This window comes from Martes martes (genome assembly GCF_963455335.1).
Source record: "Martes martes genome assembly, chromosome: 15".
Lineage (NCBI taxonomy): Eukaryota > Metazoa > Chordata > Mammalia > Carnivora > Mustelidae > Martes > Martes martes.
Window position 1 is genome coordinate 32461675 of NC_137903.1, and position 14534 is coordinate 32476208.

The 14534-nt window shown below is 38.3% G+C and overlaps 1 protein-coding gene across 1 annotated transcript in view; it reads left to right on the forward strand.

The window, feature by feature from the left end:
• The first annotated feature begins 2885 nt into the window (after positions 1–2885).
• The window catches only part of ASPM (assembly factor for spindle microtubules), a 67171-nt gene continuing 55522 nt past the window's right edge, over positions 2886–14534 (forward strand). Inside the window, exons 1-3 of the mRNA XM_080824033.1 lie at positions 2886–3424; positions 4851–4994; positions 7980–9456. Of these exons, the coding sequence (XP_080680159.1) occupies positions 3131–3424; positions 4851–4994; positions 7980–9456 (1915 nt within the window). The 5' untranslated portion in view covers positions 2886–3130. The remainder of the gene's footprint in view (positions 3425–4850; positions 4995–7979; positions 9457–14534) is intronic.

Sequence of the window (14534 nt, forward strand, 5' to 3'; positions counted from 1 at the left end):
GAGAATAGAGGTTATGCAAAGATGGATGTATCTTTTTTTAAATCTTAAGTAAAAAAGTAATTTCAGTGCTTGCATTATTGTTGGAGGTTCTAAAACATTTCTTGAATGAAGAGCATGTATACTTCTCATTGTTACTTTGCCTCTTTGCTTGGTATTCCTGCTTGTGTTAAAGTTGGACAGTGTACTGTGGTGTAATTACAAAATTTTTATTCCAACAATTGGACTCTTCTTATCCCTATAGATACAGCTGTATTACAATAGATTGAGTGTGGCTGCCAAAAAGAATGAGTACAGAGGTGGGCATTTCGCTGCTCCATGTTGTGTAGTAAGTATTATAATTTAGGGGATTTATGATGTACATTAAAGTGGAAAATGCTTTTGAACTTAGCCTTCAGTCTCAAATCATAAGTTTTGTTTTTAATCATTAAAGGACACTTAAAAGCAATTACAAAGAAAAATCTAAAATATCAAAATTCATTATTTTGTCAACTGTGTGTGAAGTATCTTGTGAGTTACATAGATATTTTAGCCGTCTCATGTTTCATAAGTACAAATGTCTTTATAGAAAAATTCAGTTCTCTGTGAAGACTAGGAAGTGTATTGTATATTGAACTAGTTCTTTGTGTTATTTTGATATTTAAAATAAATATAAAATTCTTTGGTCCTAATAAAGTATATCTAGGTTTTATTGAACACCTTTTAACTGCATGGGAATGCAGAACATGCTCTGCATGCCTCCTTAAAAATTGAATGCAAAGACCATAAGCAAATGTAAAATCTGGCTTTCCATACAGTTCCATCCATAAACCAGGCTTTTCCTTCCTTTACGAAATGGTCAAAAGGAAATCCCAGTTTTCCCAAGGTGTAGATTGAAAGAGAGGGTGCAAAATGCAGTTGACTCTTGAATAATGTGGGTGTTGGGGGAACTGACCCCTGGTGTAGTTGAAAATCTGTGGATAACTTTTGACTCCTCAAAAAGTTAACTACTAATAGCTTATTATTGACCAAAAGTCTTACCAATAACATAACACATTTTGCATGTTATATGTGCTATGTACTATATTCCTAACAGTATAGTAAGCTAGATAAAATAAAATGTTACTAAGGAAATCATAAGAAAGAGAAAAACATTTACAGTACTGTAAAAAGTCATGTAGGTGGGCCAGTGCAGTTCAAAGCCATGTTTTTCTAAGGTCAACTGCATTTGCAGAGATGTGACTGGGATGTAGGGAAACAAGCAATAATGCAATACCCTGGAACTATTAACAACTATGTTATTCCCTCCCCCAGGGGAAGGGAAATTGAGGGGAAAGACCCATGTGGAGAGGGTACCTGTTCAGCTGTGTGTTGCTTTTAATGTTGAGATGTAGTCAGCCCAAGGTGGAAGAGGGGAGAAAGTAAGTACCCTCACCTCCCTCTTCTCCCTCAGTGACCTCCCTCTTTGAAGCAAAACAGAAGCCACAGAGTAAAACTATTAATGTAGCATATACAGAATACAGATCAGAATCCCACAGCAAAGAACAGTCTGGAAAATAGCGGGGAGTGGAAGTGGAGGTGCAAATAAAATATATCCAGCACAGTTCATTGTGCTTAAAAAAAAAACAAAAATTGTGAGTTAATAGCATTTCTTAATGAAAAACTACAAAGGGAAAACAAGCAAAATGTGCTATCACCATGTTAAAAGAGTTGAACTAAACTATTTCAGTGACAAGCTTTAAGCGGGTTTATATTTGCAATGTTAATTTGATGAATAACATTAACAATATGAAATAAATTAAATGTAACTGAAAGTCATAGTAATTCATATTAACATTTTTTGCTTAAAAAAACCAGTAGTGTTCTTATTGTGCATCAATCCTAAGGGCGTCCCCTGCCCCAGAAAACAAACAAAACCTAAATAAACAGTTTTGTTTAAAAATTGTTAAGAGATTCAACTTCAGGGTGTGTTGGGTGTCCATGATTATAATTTAATATCTCCCCTTTCTCATTCTTCTACCCAGACTTTGCTTTCCATATAGTTGGTGTACCCATACACACATCCATACATTATTTTAGTTTCTTACTACCTTTAGAGGCAGTATAGTATAGTAACAGCAAGACTACAAACTGCCTGGGTACCCATCCTAGCTTTGCAACTTGCTGTCTGGTATGCCCTGTATTGTTCATCTGTAAAATCAAGTAATAGTTATTTCACAGAGTTGAAGTGAAAGTTGAGGTAAATGTGTAAAGGACTTTAAACAATCCCTGGAATATAGTAATATGCAAGCCATAATCGTTATTATTCGATACCTACAATTAAAAACCGAGAAGTTGTCGAGGGCACTGGCTGTCAAAACCATTACTTACGAATTCTTGGGAATCTCGGTTTTCTCCATCCACTTTTTCTCTCAGAATCCCAAGATAAGAACCCGCATGTAGAATTACTGAGCACTTGTAGGGTCAGTCACTGAAATAAGCACGTTCACACAACTATGAATTTGATTTTCTTCATTTTTTTCTCCCAACTCTTCACAGGAAACCGCAAAAGAAAAGCGAATTAATATAATTCTGGGTGGGGTATATTAGATGAAAGGGATGATTTGTTTTGCCTACGTAACGGTTTTACCTAGGGTTGTCTCGGGCACCCGCCATGATTGCTACATTTACTGTGGCAATGCTATTACTTTCTCCCCTTTAAGTCAACCTGTTTACACATAAAAAAGCTAATTGCGAGTCTAAACCACGGGTTTCGGGGTGTCGCCAAGATTGCCCCAAGGTTTTCGCCCCCTTCACGCAGCGAGCGGCGGCCCACGGAGTCGTTTAAATAAGGCGCTGTCGTCTCATTGGCCGGAGGCTGCTGCGCGCTGATTGGCCTTCTGAGGAAGCGGCGGCGCCCCGGCGCGCCCATTGGTGGAGGCGAGAAGTTTAAACCGAGGTTAGGGCCACACTTGTTTTGCTCCTCTTTGGAGTTTGCGAATCTGTGGCGTTTGTTTCTTCTTTTTCTGGCGTGTCGGCGACTGGAAACGGAAGGGGGGCGAATTCGCTGTCCGACCTCCACGGCCGCCTCGCAGAGGCCGCGGCCGGGGTCCCCGCTCCGCAGCAACCTTGTGGGAGTTGAGTCAGAATCTCCGGGCGGCGTCTCGAAGCTGCCATGGGGACCCGGCGTGTGGGGCGAAGCTGGGAGGTGAGCCCCACGGAGCGGAGGCCGCCGGCCGGGCTCCCGGGCCCCAGGGCAGAGGGTGCGGCAGCTTCCCCGCCGGTCCTGTCTCTCAGCCACTTCTGCAGGTCGCCTTTCCTCTGCTTCGGAGATGTGCGCTTGGGAGCCTCGCGGACGCTGCCTCTGGTCCTGGACAACCCTAACGAAGAGGTCGCCGAAGTGAAGATCTCCCACCTCCCGGCCTCCGAGCATGGCTTTAGCGTCCCTCAGCGCTGGTTCCAGCTGCAGGTAGGTGGTGGGCGGGGCGTGCCCGTGCCCCCGCCCCGGCTCCCGGCTCTCCTGTGCCCCCTGTGGTGGGGGGTCGGGAGTAGGACGACTTGGAAAAGAAACCCACAAACGAAGGACCCCTTAGCTCCTCCTCACTGATTCTGGGCTAGTCCTTATCCCAGATGCTCTATAGATGGGTAGGTAGGCGCTGATTTGGGCGGTGACAGCAATCACCGCGCGTGCACCGTGCATCTTTAGAAGAATTTTAATATATTTATCTATTTATTTATTTTGAGGATTGCTAGGAGTAACCTCGAGCAGCATTTAAAAAATTATTGCTTTCTATCAGTCATCTTAATATGGATTTTAGTTTCCATATGTATCGGGGAAACTGACTCCAATAGAGTCAGGTAACTACTTTTGCGGGTGAAATAGTGAGCTTTGTTTTGGCTGAATATGTCTACAGTCAAAAACAAAACAAAACAAAACAAAAAAACCCAAGCATGGGCGGTGCATATGCTTTAATATCTTAACCCCCCCCCCACACACACACACTTTGCTACAGTGTAGTTTTAATGGTGAATCAAATTTAATTTTACAACTGTTGCTTCAAGAACAACCTGGCTAGCTTTTCTGCATTGCACTGGCCATAGTAATAATGTTCCCATCCCTCTTACCAAAAGCTAGAGAATTACTGTTCTTATTTTGACTGCTGTGGCCTCCCCATTGAGAACTCTGAAAGTATGAAAATAATGCATTAGCTGAGAGAGTCTAATTGTCTGTAGAACTGCTTCATAAGGTAGTGAGAAGAGGCTCTAATCTGAGGTCCATGTAGCTTGTGTGCCAGCAGTGGTCCAGTTACACTTAAGAAGTGGTCTCTCCCCTCTGCTTTGTGAATGCCTGCTTTTCCTTCTATGAGAAGATAGAGTTTTTTTCCACCTGTGTAATACTTTTTATTTTTGTTATGTGGCCTAGAGTTGTTATGGTTTTTCAATTTATTTTGTTAGAATTTGCTGTTTTATAGAGTAAAAGTTCACTTTTTTAAAGTGTTACTTTTAAAAGCTAGCTGTTTATGATGTTTTAGGGGTTCTACTTTAAAACAAAACTTGTCTTTTTTCCCCTGAAAAACAGTGGATACAGAGTTTGTTTTGTCATTGTTAGGGTTTTGCCTTTGACAAATTCCTGCCAGGCTGTGGGGTGTAGATGCAATTAAGATTTCATTATAATTTTTATTTTCTTGTTGAACCTTATTATTAGTGGTTTTTTTCCTTATAATGAAATTAGATAGAGTAGGAAAATATATTCGACTTGTTAAATGTTATTAGGGTGTAGAGCGTTGGTGACTAATAATTAGTAATCATCTACTGTATTCTAAACTGTATATAATGTTTTGATTATTATGCATCACTACTTTTATATTCATTCAAAATGCGTTCTTTGATTATAGCCTAAGGAAAAAATTGTTATTTCTGTTAACTGGACACCATTAAAAGAAGGCCGAGTAAGAGAGATTGTGACATTTCTTGTAAATGATGTTCTGAAACACCAAGCTATATTACTAGGAAATGCAGAAGAGCAGAAAAAGAAAAAGGTAATAAGTTTTAATCATTCTGTGATTTACTCTAAGAAAATAAGAATGTGTAAAATTTTTGAGAAGACTTTTGTGGGTTTTTTTTGTTTCAGATTTTTATTTGAATTCTAGTTAGTTAAAATGTAGTGTAATATTGGTTTCAGGAGTAGAATTTAATGATTCATCATTTACATATAATACCCAGTGCTCATCACAAGTACCCTCCATAATACCCATCACCCATTTAGCCCATCCCTCACCCCACCCACCTTCTCTCCAGCAACCCTCAATTTGTTCTGTTTGGTTAAGAGTCTCTTAAGGTTTGTCTCCTTCTTTTTCCCCCCTCCCCCTATGTTCATCTGTTTGTTTTTTAAATTCCACATATGAGTGATATCATAATTTTTATCTTTTTGTCACTGACTTATTTCCCTTAGCATAATACACTCTAGCTCCATCCACCTCATTGCAAATGGCAAGATATTCTTTTTGATGATGGAGTAATAGTCCCTTGTGTACATATGCTCATTTTCTTTATCCCTTCATCAGTCAATGGACATTTGAGCTCTTCCCATAATTTGGCTATTGTTCATAACACTGCTGTAAGCTTTGAGGTGCATGTACCCCTTTGAATCAGTATTTTTGTATCCTTTGGGTAAATACCCAGTGGTACAATTGCTGGGTCAGAGGGTAGTTCTATTTTTAACTTTTTGGGGAACTTCTATACTGCTATACTGTTTTCCAGAGTGGCTGTACCAGTTTGCATTCCTACCAACAGTGTAACAAAGTTCCCCTTTCTCTGCACCCTTGTCTTTTGTTTCGTGTGCTAATTTTATCCATTCTGACAGGTGTGAAGTGCTGTCTCCTTGTGGTTTTGACTTATATTTCCCTGGTTATGAGTGATGTTGGACATCTTTTCATGTGTCTGTTAGTCATCTAGATGTCTTCTTTGGAGAAATATCTATTACGTCTGTTCTTGTCTTCTGCCCATCTCTTGGTTTGTTATTTGTTCTTTGGGTGTTGAGTTTGATAAGCTTTTTATAGATTTTGGATACTAACCCTTTATCAGATAAGTTATTTGCAAGTATCTTCTTCCATTCCTTAGGTTACCTTTTTACTTTCGTTGATTGTTTCCTTCACTGTGCAGAAGCCTTTTATCTTGATGAAGTCCCAATAGTTCCTTTTTGCTTTTCTTTCTCTTGCCTTCAGAGACCTGTCTAATAAGAAATTGCTACAGCTGGGGCGCCTGTGTGGCTCAGTGGATTAAGCCTCTGCCTTAGGCTGAGGTCATGATCTCAGGGTCCTGGGATCAAGCCCCACATCAGGGTCTCTGCTCAGTGGGGAGCCTGCTTCTCCCTCTCTGCCTGCCTCTCTGCCTACTTGTGATTTCTCTGTCAAATAAATAAAATAAAATCTTAAAAAAAAAAAAGAAGAAGAAGTTTCTACAGCTGATGCCAAAGAGGTTTTTGCCTTTTTTAGGATTTTGATGGTTTCCTGTCTCACATTTAGATCTTTCATCCATTTTGAGTTCATTTTTGTGTATGTATAAGAAAGTGTATGTATGTATAAGAAAGTGCTCTAGTTTCCTTCTTCAGCATGTGCCTGTCCAATTTTCCCAACACCATTTGTTGAAGAGACTTTTTTCCATTGGATATTCTTTCCTCTTTTGTTGAATATTTGTTGACCATATAGTTGTGGGTCCATTTCTGGGTTTTCTGTTCATTCTACTGATCTATGTGTCTGTTTTTGTGCCAGTACCATGCTATCTTGATGACTACACCTTTGTAATATAACTTAAAATCTGAAATTGTGATGCTTCCAGCTTTGCTTTTCTTTTTCAAGATTGCTTTGGCTGTTCAGGTTTTTTTGTGGTTCCATACAAATATTAGGATTGTTTGTTCTAGCTCTGAAAAATGCTGGTGGTATTTTGATTGGGATTGCTTTAAATGTGTAGATTGCTTTGCATAGTATAGCCATTTTAACAAAATTTGTTCTTCTAACCCGTGAGTATGGACTATTTTTCCATTTTTTGGTGTCCTCTTTGATTTCTTTCCTAAATGTTCTGTAGTTTTCAGAGTACAGATCTTTAACCTCTTTGATTAGGTTTATTTCTAGATATCTTATGGGTTTGAGTACAATTGTAAATGGGATCAATTCCTTAATTTCTCTTTCTACTCTTTCTTTATCAGTATATAGAAATGCAATCGATTTCTATACATGGACTTTATATCCTGCACCTTTACTGAATTTGTCTATGGTTCTAGCAATTTTTTGGTGAAGTCTTTCAGGTTTTCTACATAGAATATCATATCATCTGCAGATAGTGAAAGACTTCTTCCTTGCTGATTTGAATGCCTTTTATCTCTCTTTGTCATCTGACTGCTGAGGCTAGGACTTCTAGTACTACGTTAAATAACAATGGTGAGAGTGGATATGCCTGTCTTGGGTCCGAAGAAGAAAAACTCTCAGTTTTTCTCCTTTGAGGATGATATTAGCTGTGGGTCTTTCGTATATGGCCTTTATGATATTTAGATGTGTTCTATCTATGCCTACGTTGTTGAGGGTTTTATCAAGAACGGTTGCTGTACTTTGTCAGATGCTTTCCCTAAATCTATTGAGAGGATCATATCATTCTGATCCTTTTATTAATGTGGTATATTACATTGATTGATTTGTGAATACTGAACCACCACCTCCTCCCCTCCACAGCGCTTGTGATTCTTTTCTCCCCCAAATCACATGTCCGCACCTCCTGCCTTCCACCGTGTGACCTCTTTTATCCCTCCAGTTGTGCATTTTGTTTCTCAGTCTTCAGATCAGTTTCTTGGGTGTTCAGAATGATTGTTTATCTAGCTGTGCTTGAGGGACAAGGCAAGCATAGGTTCCCCCTACTACTCCATCATCTTAACTCCTCTGAAAGATTATTTTGGTAAGTCTTAAGGTAACATAAATAATGTTGCTAATCAGTAGCTATCAACTTAACCTGTATGTTTTGCTTATTTTTTGCAGAGGAGTCTTTGGGATACAATTAATAAGAAGAAAATGTCAGTCTCTTCAAGTAATAAGAGGATTTCCTGTATTCAAAATGTTAACAAAACATTTTGTGTTTCACAAAAAGCTGACAGAGTTAGAAACCCACTACAAGCTTGTGAAAATTTGGCTATGAATGAAGGCCATTCCCCAACAGAAAACAATTCTTTAATCCTTGAAGAAAATAAAATACCGATATCACCTATTAGTCCCATTTTCAAAGAATGCCATGGTGAGACTTCCTTGCCTCTTTCTGTACGTCGATCTACAACATACACATCTCTTCATGCATGTGAAAATGGGGAACTGTTGAAAGCAGAAGATGCCAGCATTTTGGAAGATTTTAATTTTAGTGAGAAAGTTGTAAATGAAACTTCCTTTAACTCCACAAATAATATTAATGGCCAAACTGAAGAGAATAGTAAACTTACTCTTACCCCAACTTGTTCCTCCACTTTGAACATTACACAAAGCCAAGGAAATTTTCTAAGTCCAGATTCCTTTGTAAATAACAGCCATGCAGCTAATAATGAACTAGAAGTAGTGACATGTCTTTCATCAGATATGTTTATGAAAGATAATTCAAGACCTGTGCATTTGGAATCAAAAACTGTACATGAAAATTACCGGACAATCTTAAGTCCTGATTCTTTCATAAATGATAATTATGGACTAAATCAGGATCTAGAATCAGAGTCAATTAATCCAATTCTATCCCCAAATCAATTTGTAAAAGATAATATGGCATATATATGTATATCTCAGCAAACATGTAAATTATCACCATCATCAAATAAAAATTCTCAATTCTCACAGTCTCCTCAAGATCAGAGAACAAATGGAGTTTTACCTCTTATTCCTGAAGGTCAGGGTTCACAGTCTCCCAAAGCTATTTTTGAAGAACCCAAAGCTTTAGAAATGAAGCCAAATCATTGCAATTCTACAAAAGATCGACCTAAATTTTCTACAATTCAGGATGTTTCTAGTTACAGCCATAATAAGCTTATAAGACGCCCAATACTTTCTGCTACTGTTACTAAACGGAAACCCACTTGTACCAGAGAGAACCAAAAGGAGACTAATAAGCCAAAGGCAAAAAGATGTCTTAACAGTGTAGCAGGTGACTTTGAAAAAGTATCAGATAATCAAAAAGAGAAAGATGATTTTCAGTCTTGTCTTCCAGTTATAGATCCGATATTCAATAAATCTAAGAGTTATAAAAATGTCATAACTCCTCCGTCAAAGACCACTTTAGTTGCCCGTAAAAGAAAGAGTGAGGGAGACAGGGATGATGCAAATGTTAGAATTACAGAACATACAGAGGTACAAGAAATCAAAAGAATCCATATTTCTCCTGTGGAATCTAAAACATCAACTGTTAAAAAATCGAAAAAAGTGATAATACCCATCTCAAAACATATGAACAGAGAGAAATTAAACCTGAAGAAGAAAACAGGTGAGTCTCGTTTATAAAATCTTTAATGAAAGTATATCTACAGGGTGTGTATTTGCCGTTTCTTTAGGTTTAGTAAATTTCCTATTGATAAGCTTGAATTAAGTTGCACTTTTCATTTGCCAGTTTGCTTAGTAGAAGATGGGGCCGAATTCTAAACTAGTTTTGATTTGTTCTTATTATAACTTTGATATTTTGTTCATTATCTTTTTTCATTAATTTCAATTTAAAAAACTGCATTAAAATATTTATCTTGATTAGAGAGTTATTTGGCACATCCTCAAGTTTTATACCTAGGGGAAGTACTTTACTTGCCTCATCTTAGTCCAGGCCCTGACTGGAACATCCAGTCATGTGCCTGGCCCCCATCATACCATCTGAGAAAATGCAGAAGAGGCTTTGCATACCCTGTGCACCTCCTGACATTATTCTCCCTCAGCCTTTACTTAGCTCTTAATTAAGAAAGAAGATAGGGCCCTAGATTTCATCATACCTCGGGGAGAAATATTGTTCTTGTTACTCACAGCCTTACTGTCAAGGCTGCGTCAAAAACAGGACTAATTCCATCATGCCCTTTTTACCCAAATTATCTCATGATAGTCAAGGTCCAGGCAGGAAAACGAATCACACCACTTACTTAGCAGATAATTTAAAAGAATCCTGTAACTCCCAGGAAGTATCACACATCTCATTTCTGTCATTTATTATCTCATTTCTCTTTGAACATCCCCTAATTTGAAACATTTTCTCTATCTCTCCAGCTCTTTAAAGTGTCTATGCCCTCTGAACTCATGGTCCTTCATTAGCATTGTCTTTTATAAACATTCCCTCTTTCTGTTACCTTGCTGAAACCTGGCTTTCCCCCCAGAAAACCTCTGTGTTCACTGCAACCCTCTCAAGTTGCATCTGTTTTTCTTTCCTATTCCTTTGACTGTGGGCCTTTTGATGGGATAGTGGTCCACCTTCCTTCTCACATCTACTTCTAGACTATTTTTTCTTCTTTTTCCTTGAAAACAAACAAAAAGAAAGCAAACAGCAACAGAACAGCTGGAAGTTCATTTTTCATTCTCTTTCACCTATATTCCTCCTTGTTTATAATGAAAGATTACTCTCAAGATTTTTATATTTGGCTCATTTGTCTTTTCCAAAACTACCATCATTATTTTTTACCATTTAAAAATCCTTTCCAATATCTGGCCTTTTAGTTCCAACATACTTAGTCCTAAAAATATCTCCATCTCTAATCACCATTTATGATTTTAGCGTTTTCTCTACAAACCGAACTCCCAACATTTTTTCTCCCCTTTCTACACATATAATCTTTTAATCCTTCATGCATTCATCTCTCTTCCCCTCATTGTATTTGTCTAGCAAATTCCAATCCTAATCCAACTCTACCTGCTCTGTGCCTGAATCTTGCTGGTTGGTCTTTAAATTAATGACCACAAATCTCTAGTAAGTCCTTAACTCTTTGGCTGTACTTTGGGATTTATTAACTTTTATCACTTTGCCACAGACTGTCTCTTCCCTCCCTTCTTTTCTCCTGAAACCTCTAGCACTTTTCTTACCTCCTCTCTGATGATTGAGAATGATAGGTAATATTTACTGAACATGTCTTCTGTCAGATCCAGTTGTAAGTGCTTTACTATTACCCCTCTAATACTTATGACAGTCACACAAGATAACTGTTATCAATACAACATTTTCAAAATGAGGAAACCAGTGCATCCAGAAATTGAATAATTTGCCTAAGATTGCAGAGGTAGTAAATGATAAAGCTAGGGTTCTACCCCAGGCACTTAGGCTCCAGATATTGTCCTCTGAACCTTGTCTAAGCTGATGATCTGCTTCCTACTTCATTGAGTCAGCAGAAGTATCGAAGAAAACCTTAACACACTCAACATTTTCCTCCCTTACTTGTGTTCAGTCCACTACTTTCTTCCCACCTACTAAAGCATGAAGTGTCTATGCACTCGATGTAGCTGGACTCTTCACTGGTACGACAGATCCTATGTCCTTCTACCCAGTGATTGTCTTCTCTCTCCCATATCTTCCTACTGAGTCATTTCTGATACAAATATGCTGTTATTCCATCTTTTAAAAAAACAAAATCGTATTAATATCATTTATACCTCCGTCAGCCCCTCCTCCATTTTTCTCCTTTCTTTTGAGCAAGACTCCTTTGAAGAACCTAAGTCTTCACTTTGTCATTGTTCACTGTGATATATATACTTTTATGTGTAAACATGATACTTGAATTAAAAGGTGCTTTTTAATGTAAAAAACTCATTTTGAAGGTTGCTTGAATTAGCCGTTCTACTCTGTCTCTTATTTTTTGAACCCACTTCAATCAGGTTTTGACTACTGAAATTTCCTTGTCAAGGTTATTAATACCTCCACACTATTAAATCTGATAAATATTTGTCAATCTTTATCTTGAACTATTAGCAAACTGTTTGATACTTTGAACCTCTGTCTTCTTGGAATACCTGATTCTGCCACCCCCACTTTCTCCTGGTTCTTTTCCTACTTTACTGGTTGCTTCTCAGTTTTCCTTGCGGAGTGCTCTTTATCACCCAACCTCTAAATCTTGGAGTAAGTGAAAGCTTAGTCACTGACTCTTTTTCATACTTTTTCTTATTTGTTTTTTAAGATTTTTATTTATTTGTCAGCACAGGCAGGAGGAGCAGCAGGCAGAGGGAAAAGCAGGTTGCCTACTGAGCAAGGAGCCCTATGTGGGATTTTATTCCAGAACCCAGGGTTCACAACCTGAGCTGAAATCAGCCACTTAACTGACTAAGCCACCCAGGCATCCCCCTTTATCATATGCATACTCTTACTCATTCCCTTAGTGATCTCATTCCATTTCCTAATTTGCAGTGCTACCCATACATGGAGGCCTCCCAATTTTATATTATAGACTGATTTCTTCACTGTCTAGTGAACATCTTTATTTAATTTGTCCAAAGTCAAACCTTTGCTGTCCCTTCTCCCAGGATACACCTACCTGGTATGTCATCCCCATCACAATCCTTCCTGTTGGGACCTTTCGTCTCAGGTCCAAACCTTGTAAATGTCCTTAAGTATATTTCTGTCCGACCTTTTCTTTGTAAGTTTAGTCTGTCTGATTCCAAATTCAGTCCATCAACAAATCCTATCTTCTCTTTCTTCTAAGTACAGCATCTGATCACTTCTCACCATTTCCAGTGGTATCTGATTTAGTCTGTGTCATTGCAGAGCCTACTAATCGATCTTACTTTCACCTTTGGCTTCTATATAGTCTATTTTCCACACAGCAACCAGGGTAGTACTTTAAAAATTAGTTGGATTCTGACATTCTCCAGTTTTGTACCCTCTAATGGCTTCCCATTTCACTGAAAGCCAAACTTTTTACAATGATATACAAGGCCCTGAAAGATCTGTATTACCACCCATCTCACCCCCACCCCTAACTCTTATCTCTCTCCCCCTTGGTCACTCTGCTCCTACCACCCTGGCTTCCTTGTTATCCTTGAATCCTCAAACATGCTCTGTCCTCAGGGTATTTCAAGTTTATTGTCCCATCTATATAGAATGACTTCCTTCTCTAACTCCTTCATATCAGATTCAAAAAGGCCAATAATTTGCCCAAGGTCACAGAAGCCACTAAAATAGAGTTGTAATTTAAACTCAGGTCTCCCTAACTGCAAAGTAAATATTCTTTCTACCATATTTTATTATACTCTTATGGTTTAACAGTAACAGTATACTGTTAGAAGGAACAGGTAAATATAAGGGTTTTATTTTGGGCATCGCCCAATGTTAGTGATTGGGATCCACCTGGCCTCAAATTTCTGATGTGCCAAAATAGGTGGAGGCAACGAGTGGTATCCAATATCTGGATTTCCCACTCCCTTGCTCAGGAACCTTCAGTTGCTCTCTGCTGTTATCAGATTATTTACAGTCTTGTTATTCTACCATTTAAGGTTGTCTTCTTGTGACCTCTGTGTAGCCAACCTGCTAGCTTATATTCTACAACATCCTTTGCCATGCTAGTCCTGTCATTCCATCCATTTATCTTTTTTTTTTTTTTTTTTTTTTGCTGTTGTTAACCTCATACATAGTTACACAATTTTTTTCTTGTGATGAGGACTTTTAAGATTTACTTTCTTAGCAACTTTCAAATAGGGACAGTAGTATTAACTAATCATCATGCTATTACATTCCCATGACTTATTTATTTAATAACTGGAAGTTTATACTTTGACCCCTCTCACCCCCACCACTCCCCACCTTAGGCAATCACAAATTTATGCTCTGTATTTATGAGCTTGGTTTTTGTTTTTGTTTTAGGTTTCACATATAAGTGAGATCATACGGTATTTCTCTTTCTCTGTCTGATTTATTTCACTTAGCATAATCCCCTCAAGGTCTTTCCATGTTGTAACAAGTGGCAAGATTCATCCATTTTTATAGTTGAATAATATTCCATATATATATATATATAGAATTTTCTTTATCCATTCACCCATTGAAGAGACTCTTAGGTTGTTTCCATATCTTTGTTATTGTAAGTAATACTGCAGTGAACATGGGAGTGCATGTATCTTTTTGAGTTTGTGTTTCTGTTTTCTTCATAAAAATATCCAGAAGTGGGGGGCGCCTGGGTGGCTCAGTGGGTTAAGCCGCTGCCTTCGGCTCAGGTCATGATCTCAGGTCCTGGGATCGAGCCCCGCATCAAGCTCTTTGCTCAGCAGGGAGTCTGCTTCTCTCTCTCTCTCTCTCTCTCTCTTTCTCTCTGCCTGCCTCTCTGCCTACTTGTGATCTTTCTCTGTCAAATAAATAAATAAAATATTTAAAAAAAAAAATCCAGAAGTGGAATTGCTGATATGGTAGCTCTAGTTGTAATTTTTTGAGGAACTCCATACTGTTTTCCATAGGCTGTACCAATTTACATTCCTACCAACATTGCACCAGGGTTCCCTTTTTTCCTCATCCTCGCCAACACTATTTCTTGTCTTTTTGATTATAAACAGTCTAACAGGTGTGAGATGATAACTTATTGTGGTTTTGATTTGCATGTGCCTAGTGATGATGAGTGA